At 45.7% G+C, this 13417-nt stretch overlaps 1 protein-coding gene across 1 annotated transcript in view; it reads left to right on the top strand.

Moving 5' to 3' along the window:
* The window catches only part of DNAH7 (dynein axonemal heavy chain 7), a 132973-nt gene that overhangs the window by 14154 nt on the left and 105402 nt on the right, over positions 1 to 13417 (top strand). The window contains exons 9-14 of the mRNA XM_056861236.1: positions 805 to 924; positions 3123 to 3306; positions 4747 to 4926; positions 6018 to 6293; positions 7019 to 7146; positions 8018 to 8096. Of these exons, the coding sequence (XP_056717214.1) occupies positions 805 to 924; positions 3123 to 3306; positions 4747 to 4926; positions 6018 to 6293; positions 7019 to 7146; positions 8018 to 8096 (967 nt within the window). The remainder of the gene's footprint in view (positions 1 to 804; positions 925 to 3122; positions 3307 to 4746; positions 4927 to 6017; positions 6294 to 7018; positions 7147 to 8017; positions 8097 to 13417) is intronic.

The following is a 13417-nucleotide window of genomic DNA, read 5'->3' as shown; positions in this document are numbered from 1 at the left end:
ATGCTCTCGTAAATATAATCGCAAAGTTAAGAATAATGCCGTAAATTTCTGGATAATAGGAACGGGCATGTGCTCCTTTCCACTAGAAAAAGCAACAGATGTCATGAGAAAGGATTTGCAGGCAGTATTAAAAGCCCTGAATAACATAACTCTCTCCAGACAGCTTCATCTTGATTAATTAGGGAAGTATAAAGCCGACACATAGTAATCACATGCATTAAATGCTGAAAACGTTATTTTCTTTTATTGGCCACATCAAGGGGGGCCTCCTGAAGCAGATTGAGCTCTTTGGGGACTCCGCAGTCTGTATACAGAGTGGTGCTTAGAGCCTCTGAATGAATGCAGTTCTCTGTTCATTCCATTGGACATGTTAACGAGAGCGTGATGTAGTGGTTAACTGTGGACTCTAATCGGGAGAACCGAGTTCGATTCCCCACTCAACATGAGCGGCGGACTCTAATCTGGAGCACTGGGTTTGATTCCCCACTCCTCCACATGAAGCCTGCTGGGTGACCTTGGGCTAGTCACAGTTCTCTCCAAACTCTCAGACCCACCTGCCTCTTTTTCTTTTCCTTCTCCTCCTCCTTCTACTTCTTCTTCTTCTTGTTTTTGTTTCTGCCACTTTGTCCTGTTTAGTGTTTGATTCCCCTCCGCTCCTAGGTCTTCAGGCAAAGTTCATGAACTTTGATAGGGCAGAACCTTGGCAGTGGAGGGGGAATAATCCAACCTTTGGTCTACTCAGTGTTTGCAGAGAGTATGGACGCTTGGGGGAAATAATTTTGATCTAGGCACTTAATCTTACAGAAATTTGCGCTTGGTTGATAAGGAGGCATTTCATGCTCGACAGGACGCGATGGAGCTCTCGTTCTTCCAGAATATAGTAGTAAGGCACATGGAAGCTGCCAAAGACACGCTGTTTAAAAAGTAAGTTTGAAACATATTATTTTTATGATTAAGGTGTCTGACCTTTAAGGATCTGGCATGGGTAATTTTGTGGTCGGGAATTCACAATAAGTTATTTAAGAGTGAAGTTGCCCGTCGAAGTGGAAATACTGATTTTGGAGGATGAGAACTAGAATTCGGCTGCTGAAATTAATCCGCGCGTTTGACCCTCAGGGTGCCACCCTAACATTTGATCCATGCCATGAACTGACTACAGGTCATCGCAGGCATCCAGCTGAGATTAATTCTGGGTTTTGTGACATTTGATGATTGTTTATTGCATTTCGGTCCTGTCCTGAAAGTTAATTCCTTCGTGTAAGGTTGTTCTCTGCTTATGGCTTTCTCTCAACCAGCACTTTGGTTGCATCCACATATGGCTGGATATCGCACTGAAGTTCTGCAATAGCAATTGTTCCGGACTGGACGGAGCTCATCTGCTTGTGAATGTTTGCTGTAGAACAGTAACAGCACAGTATCTAACCAGGATAGCAGCTGTAATAGCTCAGACTAGCTTGATCTTGTCAGAGCTTGGAAGCTCAGCAGGGTTTGTTCTTGAATGGGAGACCACCAAGGAGGACTGGGGTTGCTATGCAGGGGAAGGCAATGGCAAAACAACCTCTGCTAATCGCTTGCCCTGAATCCCTTCCTGCTCCCCCTTCCCCCTCAACGTTCTCAGTTATTTTCCCAGTGTCCCGCAGGATCCTTCTTTGCCTCCGTAGGTCTGCTGCCATTCCCCATTCCTTGTTCTCTCCCATTTCAGCTATAAAACAAGCTTCCCAGATGCTTTTTTTTTGGTCAAAATGCTTCTCTTGTGGTGCGGGTGCACAAGCTCCTTGTCTCTTTTTCTGGAGTGCTTCGTTACACCGATGGTCGTGTCCAGGTGTCAGAGAGAAGTCCCTTGGGGAGCCTGTCAGTTCCTTTGCCGTAGTACCTTCTGAAGTCGCTAATGAATCTCCTGAAACACTGCACAGACTTCAAGGAGTCAAGAAAAAGTTGTCTCGGCAGCATTTCCCCCCCCCCTCCTGCTGACTTGAGAGAAAAGGATGAAAAGGACAGTTGTAGCAAAGCTAGCTCCAGCTAACAATGGGGCCCAAGAGAATGTCTATCTGGCAGGATGAAAATATTTTCTGAGTCATCAATAAAATAAGAACTAAGGGGAGCAATCCTGGGCAGGTCTGCTCAGAAGTCGGCCTGTGGCATTCAGTGGGGCTTACTCCCAGGAAAGAGGTCCTTTAGGATTGCAGCCTGTCTGCATTACAGAGAATAAATAATTAGAAGAAGAGTTGGTTTTTATACCCTGATTTTCTCTACCTTTAAGGAGCCTCAAACCGGTTTACAATTGCGTTCCCTTTCCCTCCGCACAACAGGCACTTTGTGAGGTAGGTGGGGCTGAGAGAGTTCGGAGAGAAATGTGACCGGCCCAAGCTAGAGCCCCAGAAGTCTCTCTCCTTTGTTTATCAGAATCCTTTTTAACCGAGACGTGAAAGGAGGGATTTCCATTAATAGTTGGACCTCTGAGGGCATAACTGCACACGGCGCTGTCCTTTTGTAGGCCTCTGGGTCACTCAGAAAGGATGTCCATGTTGTTGGAGACACAAATGCTAATGTAGAGGAGTGGGGAAACCAGCCCAGTTCTCCAGATTAGAGTCTGCTGCTCATGTGGAGGAATAGGGAATCAAACCCGGTTCTCCAGATTAGAATCCGCCTCTCTTAATCACTATACTACTCTGGCTGTTCACCTCTGGAAGTGGGGATTATGGCCCTTAGAAGCACAGAAATGGGGAATCTTTGAAAATCACCATAGGAATGTAGAGGGGACTGGGCAGGAAGGAAGGGGCAGGGAAGGAAGGAAAGAGAGAAGGAAGTCCGCAAGTGGCCCTGTTCTTCCCAAAGACATCTCATGGTACGGTGGTGGGGAGGGACGAAAGGGGAGGGAATAATGGTGGTGGCACTTTGCGCCCATCAACAGTTGCGCTCGCCCATTCGAACCAGTTGTAACTTCAACGTTATCGTCAAGGGCAGCTCCCCGTCGAGCACATTACAATAATCCCATTTTGAGGTTGCCATTGCAGGGATTAACATTTCAGAAACGGTTCCTTATGATTTAGTCAGCTGTCAAAAACTCTATTATAGATAAGCTTGTGCGCGAAGCACTTCCCAACGCATTGTGCTCTTTTCAGGTGGTTTCCAAACGTGCAAAACATCTACTACCAAGGCAACAAACGGAAGCAAGTGCCCACAAACGCCAGCAGCGCCCAACTGGAAGCGTTCTTCAACTGTGCCGGTGCCTTAATGACCCAACAGCTGCAAAGCTTAGCTTTAGTTTCAATGCAGGACTTCACCGATCTGATTGTGCAGCCTCCAGTAAGTACAATTCATGGGCGCAACTGGAAGTCCATGCTGCCATTTCCCGGTTACCTCCTCACGCTTAACAGCCGTAAAGGCAAGCTTCATTCTGGGGAGACAAAAATTATATTCTGTAGACCTGCAGCCTATTTCTCTTGAGTGTCGTTCACAAAGGAAAGGGTTATTGATGTTTCTGGATCTGAAAAAGGAAGATAGTTATTTCTGAAACTAGTTGACATGACATTGATGTGAACATCTTTGAGAGAGATGGGGAGGTGGGAGTGGAATTCACACATGCAGAGTTGTTATTATGGAAATGCTTTCAATTATCCTATGGGGATTTGAAAGTGAGGACTAGCTGACTTCTTACCATGGGGTGCTGTCAAAGCCATTGGATTCAGTAAGGTGCTTGGGGAATGCAGAAACAGGTTACTGCCAGGACTGCTTTCTTTCAGTGACATCTGGACCTCACCTAGAGTATTGTGTTCAGTTTTGGACACCTCAGTTTAAGAAGGATGTAGACAAGCTGGAACGTGTCTAGAGGAGGGCAACACAGATGGTGAGGGAGACCAAGTCTTATGAGGAAAAGTTGAAGGAGCTGGGTATGTTTAGCCTGAAGAGGAGAAGACTGAAGGTTGATATGATAACCATCTTCAAGTACTTGAAGGGCTGTCATATAGAGGAGGGTGAAGAGTTGTTTTCAGTTGCCCCAGAAGGGCCAGAACCAGACCAGAACCAATGGGTTGAAATTAAATCAAAAGAGTTTCCGTCTAGACATTAGGAAGAATTTTCTAACAGGTTGAGTGGTTCCTCAGTGGAACAGGCTTCCTCAGGTGGTGGTAAGCTCTCTTTCCCTGGAGGTTTTTAAGGAGTGGCTAGATGGCCATCTGTCAGCAATGCTGATTCTATGAACTTAGGCAGTTCATGAGAGGGAGGGCACCTTGGCCACCTTCTGGGCATGGAGTAGGGGTCACTGGGGGTGTGTGGGGGAGGTAGTTGTGAATTTCCTGAATTGTGCAGGGGGTTAGACTAGATGACCCTGGTGGTCCCTTCCAACTTTATGATTCTATGATTCTATGATAGTCACCTGAAAAGTCCCAAACTTATTTACTTATTTACTTTATTTATATCCTGCCTTTCTCTCCCATGGGGATCAAAAGCAGCTTACATCGTTCTCCTCTCCTCCATTTTACCCTCACAACAACCCTGTAAGGTAGGACCGAGAGTGTGGGACTGGCCCGAGGCCTTCCAGCGAGCTTCCATGGCATGAGCGGGGATTCAAACCTGGGCTTCCCGACTCCTAGTCTGATACTTTAACCACTAATCCATTCTGGCTCTATACTCTTTCCTACACTTCCTATACTTGTGGCATTATAAATTGAGTCTCCTAGTTTTATGAATAGTAGTTTAATTTCTTTTCAGTCTGCTAGTTGACCTATTTAATTTTTCTCTTGTCAGAACTCTGTCCGAGCCTATGAACACCCAGGATTTATCATGAGACTGATTCTTGACAATGATCACGTCAAGTTTGAACCAGAGTTCAGTGACTACGAAGCCATTTTTCTGAACATTTTTGCAGTGATGATAAAAGCCATCAATCTGTTGCCGAGAGTAGAGACCAAACTTTATTCAAAGTGGGTAAGAAATTCTGTGGTGATACAGTTTTATTTCTCTCTCCCCCCCACCCTATTTTTGCCAGCATTGAGCTATGATCTGAACAATCTCGGAAGGATGGAGTCTCACGTAACTTTAACGTGAGTGATCTGCTCATCTCTTTAAAAACAAACAAAAAACAAAGAAATCATTTAAGCATTGCACAATACAGTCCTAAGCAGAGGTATACCCTTCTAGGTCCATTGAAGTCAATGGATTTGGAAGGATGTATCTCTTCTTAGGGTTGCACTGTTACTTTATGTAAATCCTTGGAACATGTGAGTCAGACATTTCTCTGTGTTTTAGGTACAAGCCAGCATACAGTTATACACACTAAAATATCCTTAAAACAATGGGATGGGCAAGCCATTCCAGAAGAGGGGGGCAGATCTGTGGTGGCCGGGAGCAGCGCAGCCGCGCCTCCTCCTCAGAGACTTCCCAGCTGCTGAAAAGAAATGTAAAACATTTTACAGTAAAAGAAAAGAAAATGCCCTCATTGCAATCAAGTGGGGGGTGTCACCAAAAAAGGTGGCACCGCAACACAAGGGGATGGGGCCCGGCGCAGCTCCACAGCTCTCTGAGCATGTTTTCCCGTAGGGTGGTGTAAGTGCCCCTTATCCCAGGTTAAAGAGGCACTTACGCAGGCACGGGGTCACACCTGCTCCTAAGGACAACCAGCGTGGTGTAATGGTTAAGAGCTGTGGTTTGGAGCAGTGGACTCTAATCTGGAGAACCGGGTTTGATTCCCCACTCCTACGCATGAGCCGCAGAGGCTACTCTGGTGAACCGAGTTGGTTTCTTCACTCCTACACGTGAAGCTTGCTGGGTGACCTTGGGCTAGTCACACTCTCTCAGCCCTACCTACCTCACAGGGTGTCTGTTGGGGAGGGGAAGGGAAAGGCGATTGTAAGATGGTTTTAACTGCAACTACTAAACTGGGAATATGCCTCCCACCCTTTCTTTTTAATCTGTTTAATTTGATAAAACTAAATGTCAGGCTGCTAATTGAGTGTTCCTAAAAATAAAGGGAAGAAAATATCAAGAAGGGTAACAAACGGTATATTTTACTTCAAAAGCCTGAGAACAAGAGCAGATCCACGAACCTGAGGCCTATCATCCTGAGTGAGATCCTGGAGCGGCACAAGAAAGCGGTGAAGGACGAGATCGTGAAAGAGAGCCAGGCGCCCATCGAGCACCTCAGACTCTACGACAGGTACGCCGACTTCATAACCAAACAGGCGGAACGGGACGTCGAGCAGTTCCTATCGGAAGAGCACACCTTTGAAGAAATGACAGGCGAAGTCTTGAGGTACCAGAACCTGAGGGACGAAATACAGTTCACTTCTAGAAAGGTAAGACCACGTGTGCCGAGGGGGCTGCGGTTTCATTTCATGTGCTTTGGTTATGTTGAGAGAAATGGAAGCGCCCCCCCCCCCGCAATTCTTCTATGATATTACTTTTTCGCGGATCCGAGAGTGTGACTAACCCAGCTGATAGGAGTGGGGAAACCAACCTGGTTCACCAGATTAGCCTCCACCACTCATGTGGAGGAGTGGGGAATCGAACCCGGTTCTCCAGATCAGAGTCCACCGCTCCAAACCACTGCTCTTAAACACCTTAGCACGCTGGCTCTCTTAGATGGAGCAAACACATCTGCACCCTCCTCGCTACACTTGTTATAGAGGAGGGTGAGGCCTCCCGCTCACCGCATCAGGATGAAGTGCTTGAACGCAGAGCAAAGGAAGATTTAGCCTTTTAAAAGGAATCCCGTCCCTCGTGGGAGATGCTTAGCTCTCTGCCAATGAGGCCCTCTGGCACACTGCCTCGGTCCATCTCTCCCTGATCGAGTTTTATGCTGCATATTCATCAGATCCCTTTGGCAGGTAGGCTTCAAGGCTCTGGTTTCCCCGCTCCGAAACCAGGTTCCTGTTTTTCTCAGACTCTCCCCTCTTGGGAAAATAAACATGGGTTCTGCCCCCATCCCCAAAATCATAACAGCATGTAAATCAAAAAAATGGTTTACTTCATCGTGGTTTGGATAATGAATTATGGTGTCAACGTCCACTTTGTGTTCCAGTGTATCCGTCTAGGAATGTTTGAATTACACTGTGACGAACTGATCAGATCTCTGTCCAAGCGAGCTGATTCTCTTTGTAACAGAATTATTGCCAAAATGTTCAAAGATCATCAAGATCTAAATCAAAGGTAAATCTCTCTTTTTTTAAAAAGCTATCAATAACTGGCCACAATCTGGCCTTAGTCATAGATGAAAGGGAAATAATACTTCGATAAGTTCTGTAACCCCAATGCCTTTTGGGTAAAGCTTCTTCAGGGGGAATCTTTCTCTATTTCAGCATCCTGTGCAAGCAATAAAGCAAATTCCCCTACTTGCCAATCTAACAGTCCAATCTTAAGAAGAGTGACTCTCTTCTAAGCCCTTCCAAGTCCATCTAAGACTCTGAAGGGTGTAACTCTGCTAAGGATGATGCCGTTAGATTGCCACCGCAATTCACAGGAGCCCAAGAAACTGTAACACTTGATGATGGAGGGGTGGATCTAGAATTAGGTTTTGAAAAATAGTTTTGAAAATTTTGGAAACAAAACGTTTAAAAAGAATTTGATTTTCTGTAGTTTTGTTAGAAAGAGGTTTGAGAATGTTCTGAGGAAGTTAGCCTGTATGAAACAAGTGAAACCTAGGAGCTTGTTAACACAGAATTAACCTGCTACACAAAGGAGGCAACTTGCTGCACATAATAGATGAAGAAGTGTTGTATGAAAGAAAAAAAAAGCCTCCATTTATTTTGTATTTAGTCTGGATTAAAAGGTCTTAATTCGTAAGATTTGTATTACAAATATCATATGTACCTTTGTTACTGCTGAATTGATTTTCATATATGCAAATACATGAACTTATTGTGAGTCTTGAATATAATTTCATAAGTTGGGTACCAGTTGATTAATGGTTGGTCTTGCACATTTAGTGCCTGACTCCCCCCCCCCCATTATTATCATTCAGTGTACCTAGAATTGTGCTGTTGCTGCTGTTCTCTTCCCTCCCTTCTTTTAATAATTTCAGGCTGTGTGATGAGTTTGAGAAGATAACCGAGAAAGCCCTGACCACACCGTCCAACACGCATGAGCTAATGGAATTTAAGGTGCACATTTCTTTTTAAGTGGAAATAGACTTGTGTGTTTGCGAGCTGAATGCCGAGATTGTTTGTTCCTAAGTAAGCCTCATGTGTCTCACAAAAGTACTTTCAAGAGCAACAAGTGACCCTCTTATTGAAGAAGAGTTGGTTTTTATATGCTGACTTTCTCTACCACTTAAGGAAGAATCAAACTGGCTTACAATCACCTTCCCTTCCCCTCCCCACAACAGACACCCTGTGAAGTGGGTGGGGTTGAGAGAGCTCTAAGAGAGCTGTGACTAGGCTAAGGTCACCCAGCAGGCTTCATGTGTAGGAGGGGGAAACCAACCCAGTTCACCAGATTAGCCTCCATTGCTCATGTGGAGGAGTGGGGAATCAAACTCGGTTCACCAGATCAGAGTCCACCGCTCCTAACCACTGCTGTTAACCACAACACCACGCTGGCTGTCATTTTGCTTGCTGCCCTGATTTTAGCTTAGCTGAAATGTGTCTAGATGTGTTGTGCCTGAGTCAAAATATAGTTTTCCGCAGGATTTTTCAAGTTTGGGTAAAAACCGTTAGGGTTGTGGAAGCTGTAGTAATAATACCCTGTGGAAAACGGAAAAGGCAAAGTGTTCCTCCATAAAGGTGAAAGAGATTAATTCCATGTTATCCGTAATAGACGTGTGCCGCTGTTGTTAAAGGAACATTGGTATAACTATGAAGGCGAAGTTTCCCATGACATTTGAGTTTCCCATTAATTTGTTGTTTTATATTACTGCCTTGGTTAATGGTACTTGGTCAGGAGGAAGGTGGGCACATTTTAAATAAATAAATTTGTAATGAGGGCAAAGATTCAGGAGCCCTTGAATTTTGCCCACTTGCCGGTACCATGGACTGATTTTGGCTATTCCAATATACCTTGAAGAGCTAGAAAAGCCTCAAAAAAAGAGCCTGGCCAGAAACCTCAGCAGCAAGCACAAAAGGAGCATGTATATTATAAGCAAAGCCAGTTCCACTGAAGAGTGAACCTCTGTCTCTGGGAGCCAGCGTAGTGTAGTGGTTAAGAGTGGTGGTTTGGAGCAGTGGACTCTAATCGGGAGGACCAGGTTTAATTTCCCACTCCTCCACATGAGCAGTGGACTCTAATCTGGTGAACTGGGTTGGTTTCCCCACTCCTCTACATGAAGCCAGCTGGGTGACCTTGGGCTAGTCCCAGTTCTCTCAGAACTCTTTCAGCCTCACCGACCTCACAAGGTGCCTGTTGGGAGGAGAACAGAAGGCATTTTTAAGCCGGTCCGAGTCTCCCTAAAGGTAGAGAAAATTGAGGTATAAAAACCAACTCCTCCTTCTCCTTCTTCTCCTTGTACTAAGTTAAAGAGAACCGTGTACTAGGTATAGAAGTCAGCTTGGTATTTCAGAATATTGGACGAGGACTGAGGAGTCCCAGATTCAAATTCCCAGTCAGCAATCTTACGGGGTGACCCTGGGCAAGTCAGCTTAATCTACGAGATAGGGAGGCTTTTATTTTTTGCTGCAGGGAAAACAACAACCGGGTGATCAGTGACCTGCGAAGAATCCTGTGTGTAAAGAAGGGGGAAATGAGGCCTGCCGTTAAGAAGCTGAGCTGCAGCAAAAAACCATTGTGGAAAAGCCCAGGTTTTTTTTAAAAGGTTGAAGTGTATGTGTGTGTGTTTGGGGGATTCATGTAGAATCTGGAAGTTCCTCCTGATTAATTAGCATGCAGACAGCTGTGGAAGGGAGGACTGACCTATGAATGACAGAAGTTGCTGAGGGTTCAAGGCACATTTTTTTCTGTGCAGTCAAGTCACAGCTGACTTATGGCGACCCCATAGGGTTTCAAGGCGAGAGACGTTTGTGAGTGGTTTTCCATTGACCGCTTTGGTGTCACGACCATGGTATTCCCTGGAAATCGTCCGTCCAAATACTAACCAGGGCCAACCCTTCTTTGCTTCTGAGATCTGACACGATCAGGCTAGCCTGGGGGTATCCGGGTCAAGGCACACGGCACAGCGGAATTATCTGGAGTGTATGTGTGTGTGCTGCTGAGGAAATAAAGTTCACATAGAGCCTTTTTTTAAATCTTAGCAAACTAATACGAGTCCTTCATTGTAAGGACCTCCATTCTAGACAGGATAGAGCGGAGATGTGATCCTAATCTAGTCTAACTAACTAGGATGGAGGGAGGACATGCTCTCGTGGTGGCCAGATGGTGAACAGAGAGAAGGTTTCTCTGCGTGCATGTGCTGTTTTAAGTGCCATCAATTCATTTCCATGCTGGCCAGATGGAGAGAAGATTACTTGAGAGTAGCAATCTACGCATCAGAGAGATAGCATCAGAGCAGTAGAAAGGAAGGACGTTCAGGGTTTTGACCTATCAATCTCTCTCACTCTCTGCAGTCCCCTTCTGAAGTCTGAGGTGAAGAGAGTGCAGAGTCCTTCACTTCTAATGATGAAGATGTAGTCTTTCGAAAAAAGATGTACCCTTATATAGAGTATTGCGGCAAATTCCAGCCAAAAGAAATACTTAGAAAGGAGATTCTTTCTCTGTTTTAATGAAGAGGTTATGTTTTGAATCAGATTTGTAGAATTTCTTTATCTCCCTTCCTCCTAGCGTGGTGTAGTGGTTAAGAGCGGTGGTTTGGAGCGGTGGACTCTGATCTGGAGAACCGGCTTTGATTCCCCACTCTTCCACATGAGCGGCGGAGGCTAATCTGGTGAACTGGATTTGTTTCCCCACTCCTACGCACGAAGCCAGCTGGGTGACCTTGGGCTAGTCACACTCTCTCAGCCCCACCTACCTCACAGGGTGTCTGTTGTGGGGAGGGGAAGGGAAGGTGATTGTAAGCTGGTTTGATTCTCCCTTAAGTCTCAGTGTTACATTGTTCAGGGCCGAATTGGCCATGTGAACAATATCATTAAAGTAAAGATTCTTCCTTAAGTGGCAGAGAAAGTTGGCATATAAAAACCAGCTCTTCTTCGTTTTCTTCCTCTTCCTCTTCTTCGTCTGTGAGAATATCATTGGGATGTAAATGGTTGGATTTTGAGTTTATAGAATCATGGAATCATAGAATCACAGAGTTGGCAGAGACCACCAGGGTCATCTAGTCCAACCACCAATGGAAAAGATTTATGGTGTTTTGAATCGTGTGGCCTTTAATAAGTTTCTAAAACCTGTGGTAGTAGGCTGATGGATAAAAGTACAGGAAAAATGCCTGCATGTGTGCGAGAAAGAGAAAGAAGGGGCTGAGGAACTAGGATGTTTCTCCTGGAAGAAGGGATTTTTCTCTCCTTCCATTAAGTCACTGACTCTGTCTGTCTCTCGCATCCTCCTTTCATGGGGTCAGTCAAACACTACAACTCAATGTGGGAAAGAACAGGAAAGGCAGGGGCCCCCTTTCCCTAGCATTCCCACTTGCTCAGCCCAGAAAAAGAAAAGAAAACGCAGCTTGGTAGACTCTGGCTCCTGTCAGATATTATGGCCTGGGATGAACTTGCTGGAATTGTCGTCACCCAGGATGTGGTGATGGAAGGCTTGAAGAGGGGTGTGGACATGGTTCATGGAGGAGAGGGCTATCCATCATGGCTGCTAGTCAAAATAGATACTAGTCGTGATGCATACCTATTCTCACCAGGATCGGAGGAGCAGGCCTATTATATTAGGTGCTGTGGAACACAGGCAGGACGGTGCTGCTGCAGTCGTCTTGTTTGTGGGCTTCCTAGAGGCACCTGGTTGGCCACTGTGTGAACAGACTGCTGGACTAGATGGGCCTTGGTCTGATCCAGCATGGCCTCTCTTATGTTCTTATATTCTCTAGCTCTCCTTCTGCAGACCAACTCAGATAGCCTCCTGAAACTAAGTGCTAGGCAAACACTTTTAATCCTTTCAGCTCTTTGCATCTGAGAGTGTTCTTAGAACGAGCAAAAGTTTCCTCTGGTTAGAACACATCCGGCTATTTGCAGTATGTGAACAGGCAAGGTATTGCATTCCCAGGTTTTTGTTTTTTTTACGTGGACTTAATGCTCAGGATCGCATAACCACATTAAACATTTTAAGTGATTTCTATAGAACCGAGTTTAATGACTCAATCCAGCACATAATTAGGCGTGTAACCCCATTCATTTCAGAGTGCTTAAGCACACAGGCAACCCATTCCTGAAAGGGGGGGCAGATCCACGGCAGCCGGGAGCGGCGCGGCTGCACCTCCTCCTCACAGGCTTCCCGGCTGCCACAAGTAAAATAAAAGTTATTTTACATTTAACTTTTGCTATTAGATCAGGATCTTCTTCCTGATCTTTTAAAATGGACTGAGCTTGACCCTTTTGTGTCTTGGACAAAGATAGTAGATGAAAGACTTTCAAGTTTAGAGACTTCTTATCCCAAGTTTTCCCTCAGACCTCCCTTTAGTAATGAATAAGACACTCGCGGACTTAGAACGAAGGGACCATCTTGAACTATGTGGTGATGCCAGAAGGAAACGCGCACCCTCTTTCTGGGTACAGAGCACCCCATCTTTTCCCAGTGCTCCCAGATTATCTCGAATACTTAACCATTCCAACTTTTCGAAGACTTCTCTTCTTGGCCAGACATAATGCCTTACCCCTCAGTAAATTAACTGGCAGATCTTTGAAAACCCCAGTCGAACAGAAAGTCTGCCTGTGTGGAAAGGCAAAAACACTTATTCTGTAAGATCATCTTTGATTACTCCATTCACACTTTCCTGTATGTTCTCATGACTACCACTTAATCTGTCTGGTAACGATAAGGCCGTTACTCTCGCCGTAGTTTACTACTTAACACTCTTTTTGCACTGTACTGGAGTGGATTTTACATTTAACAGAAGGAAACGGCCTCCATTGAGCAAAGCGAGGCTACACCACCCAAAAAGGTGGCATACGAGGGGGCATTCCCAGGGCAAAAGGGGCTTGGAAGCTGACTAACATCAGCTCCGCCCCTTGGTACACCCCTGCTTGGGCTTTCCCTACACCCCTGCTTGGGCTTTCCCTTCCGGGAATTCCCTGCTAGCATGGCTGCGCTGGTGGTGAGGGCCAGCGCAGCTCCACGGCTCCTGGATGCCAGCGTGATTGTCCCCTTGCTGGCGTAGATGCCACCTTATTCCGTGATATGGCGGCACCTACGCCAGCGCAAGGTCACACCGGTTCCTAGAGAGGTTTGCCCCCCCTTCAGGATTGCAACCTTGGTTGTGCAAGACAGTGGCCGAAGCTGTAGCTTTTTCTTTTTCCGACACAACGTTTTGCTAATGCAATCACGCGACGGGTTGTTTCATAGGCCAGAAGACCACAGAAACGTTTTGGCTCAGCCGCGC

Source organism: Euleptes europaea, chromosome 15, assembly GCF_029931775.1.
Source record: "Euleptes europaea isolate rEulEur1 chromosome 15, rEulEur1.hap1, whole genome shotgun sequence".
NCBI classification, from domain to species: domain Eukaryota; kingdom Metazoa; phylum Chordata; class Lepidosauria; order Squamata; family Sphaerodactylidae; genus Euleptes; species Euleptes europaea.
This window is presented reverse-complemented; position numbering and strand designations above follow the sequence as displayed.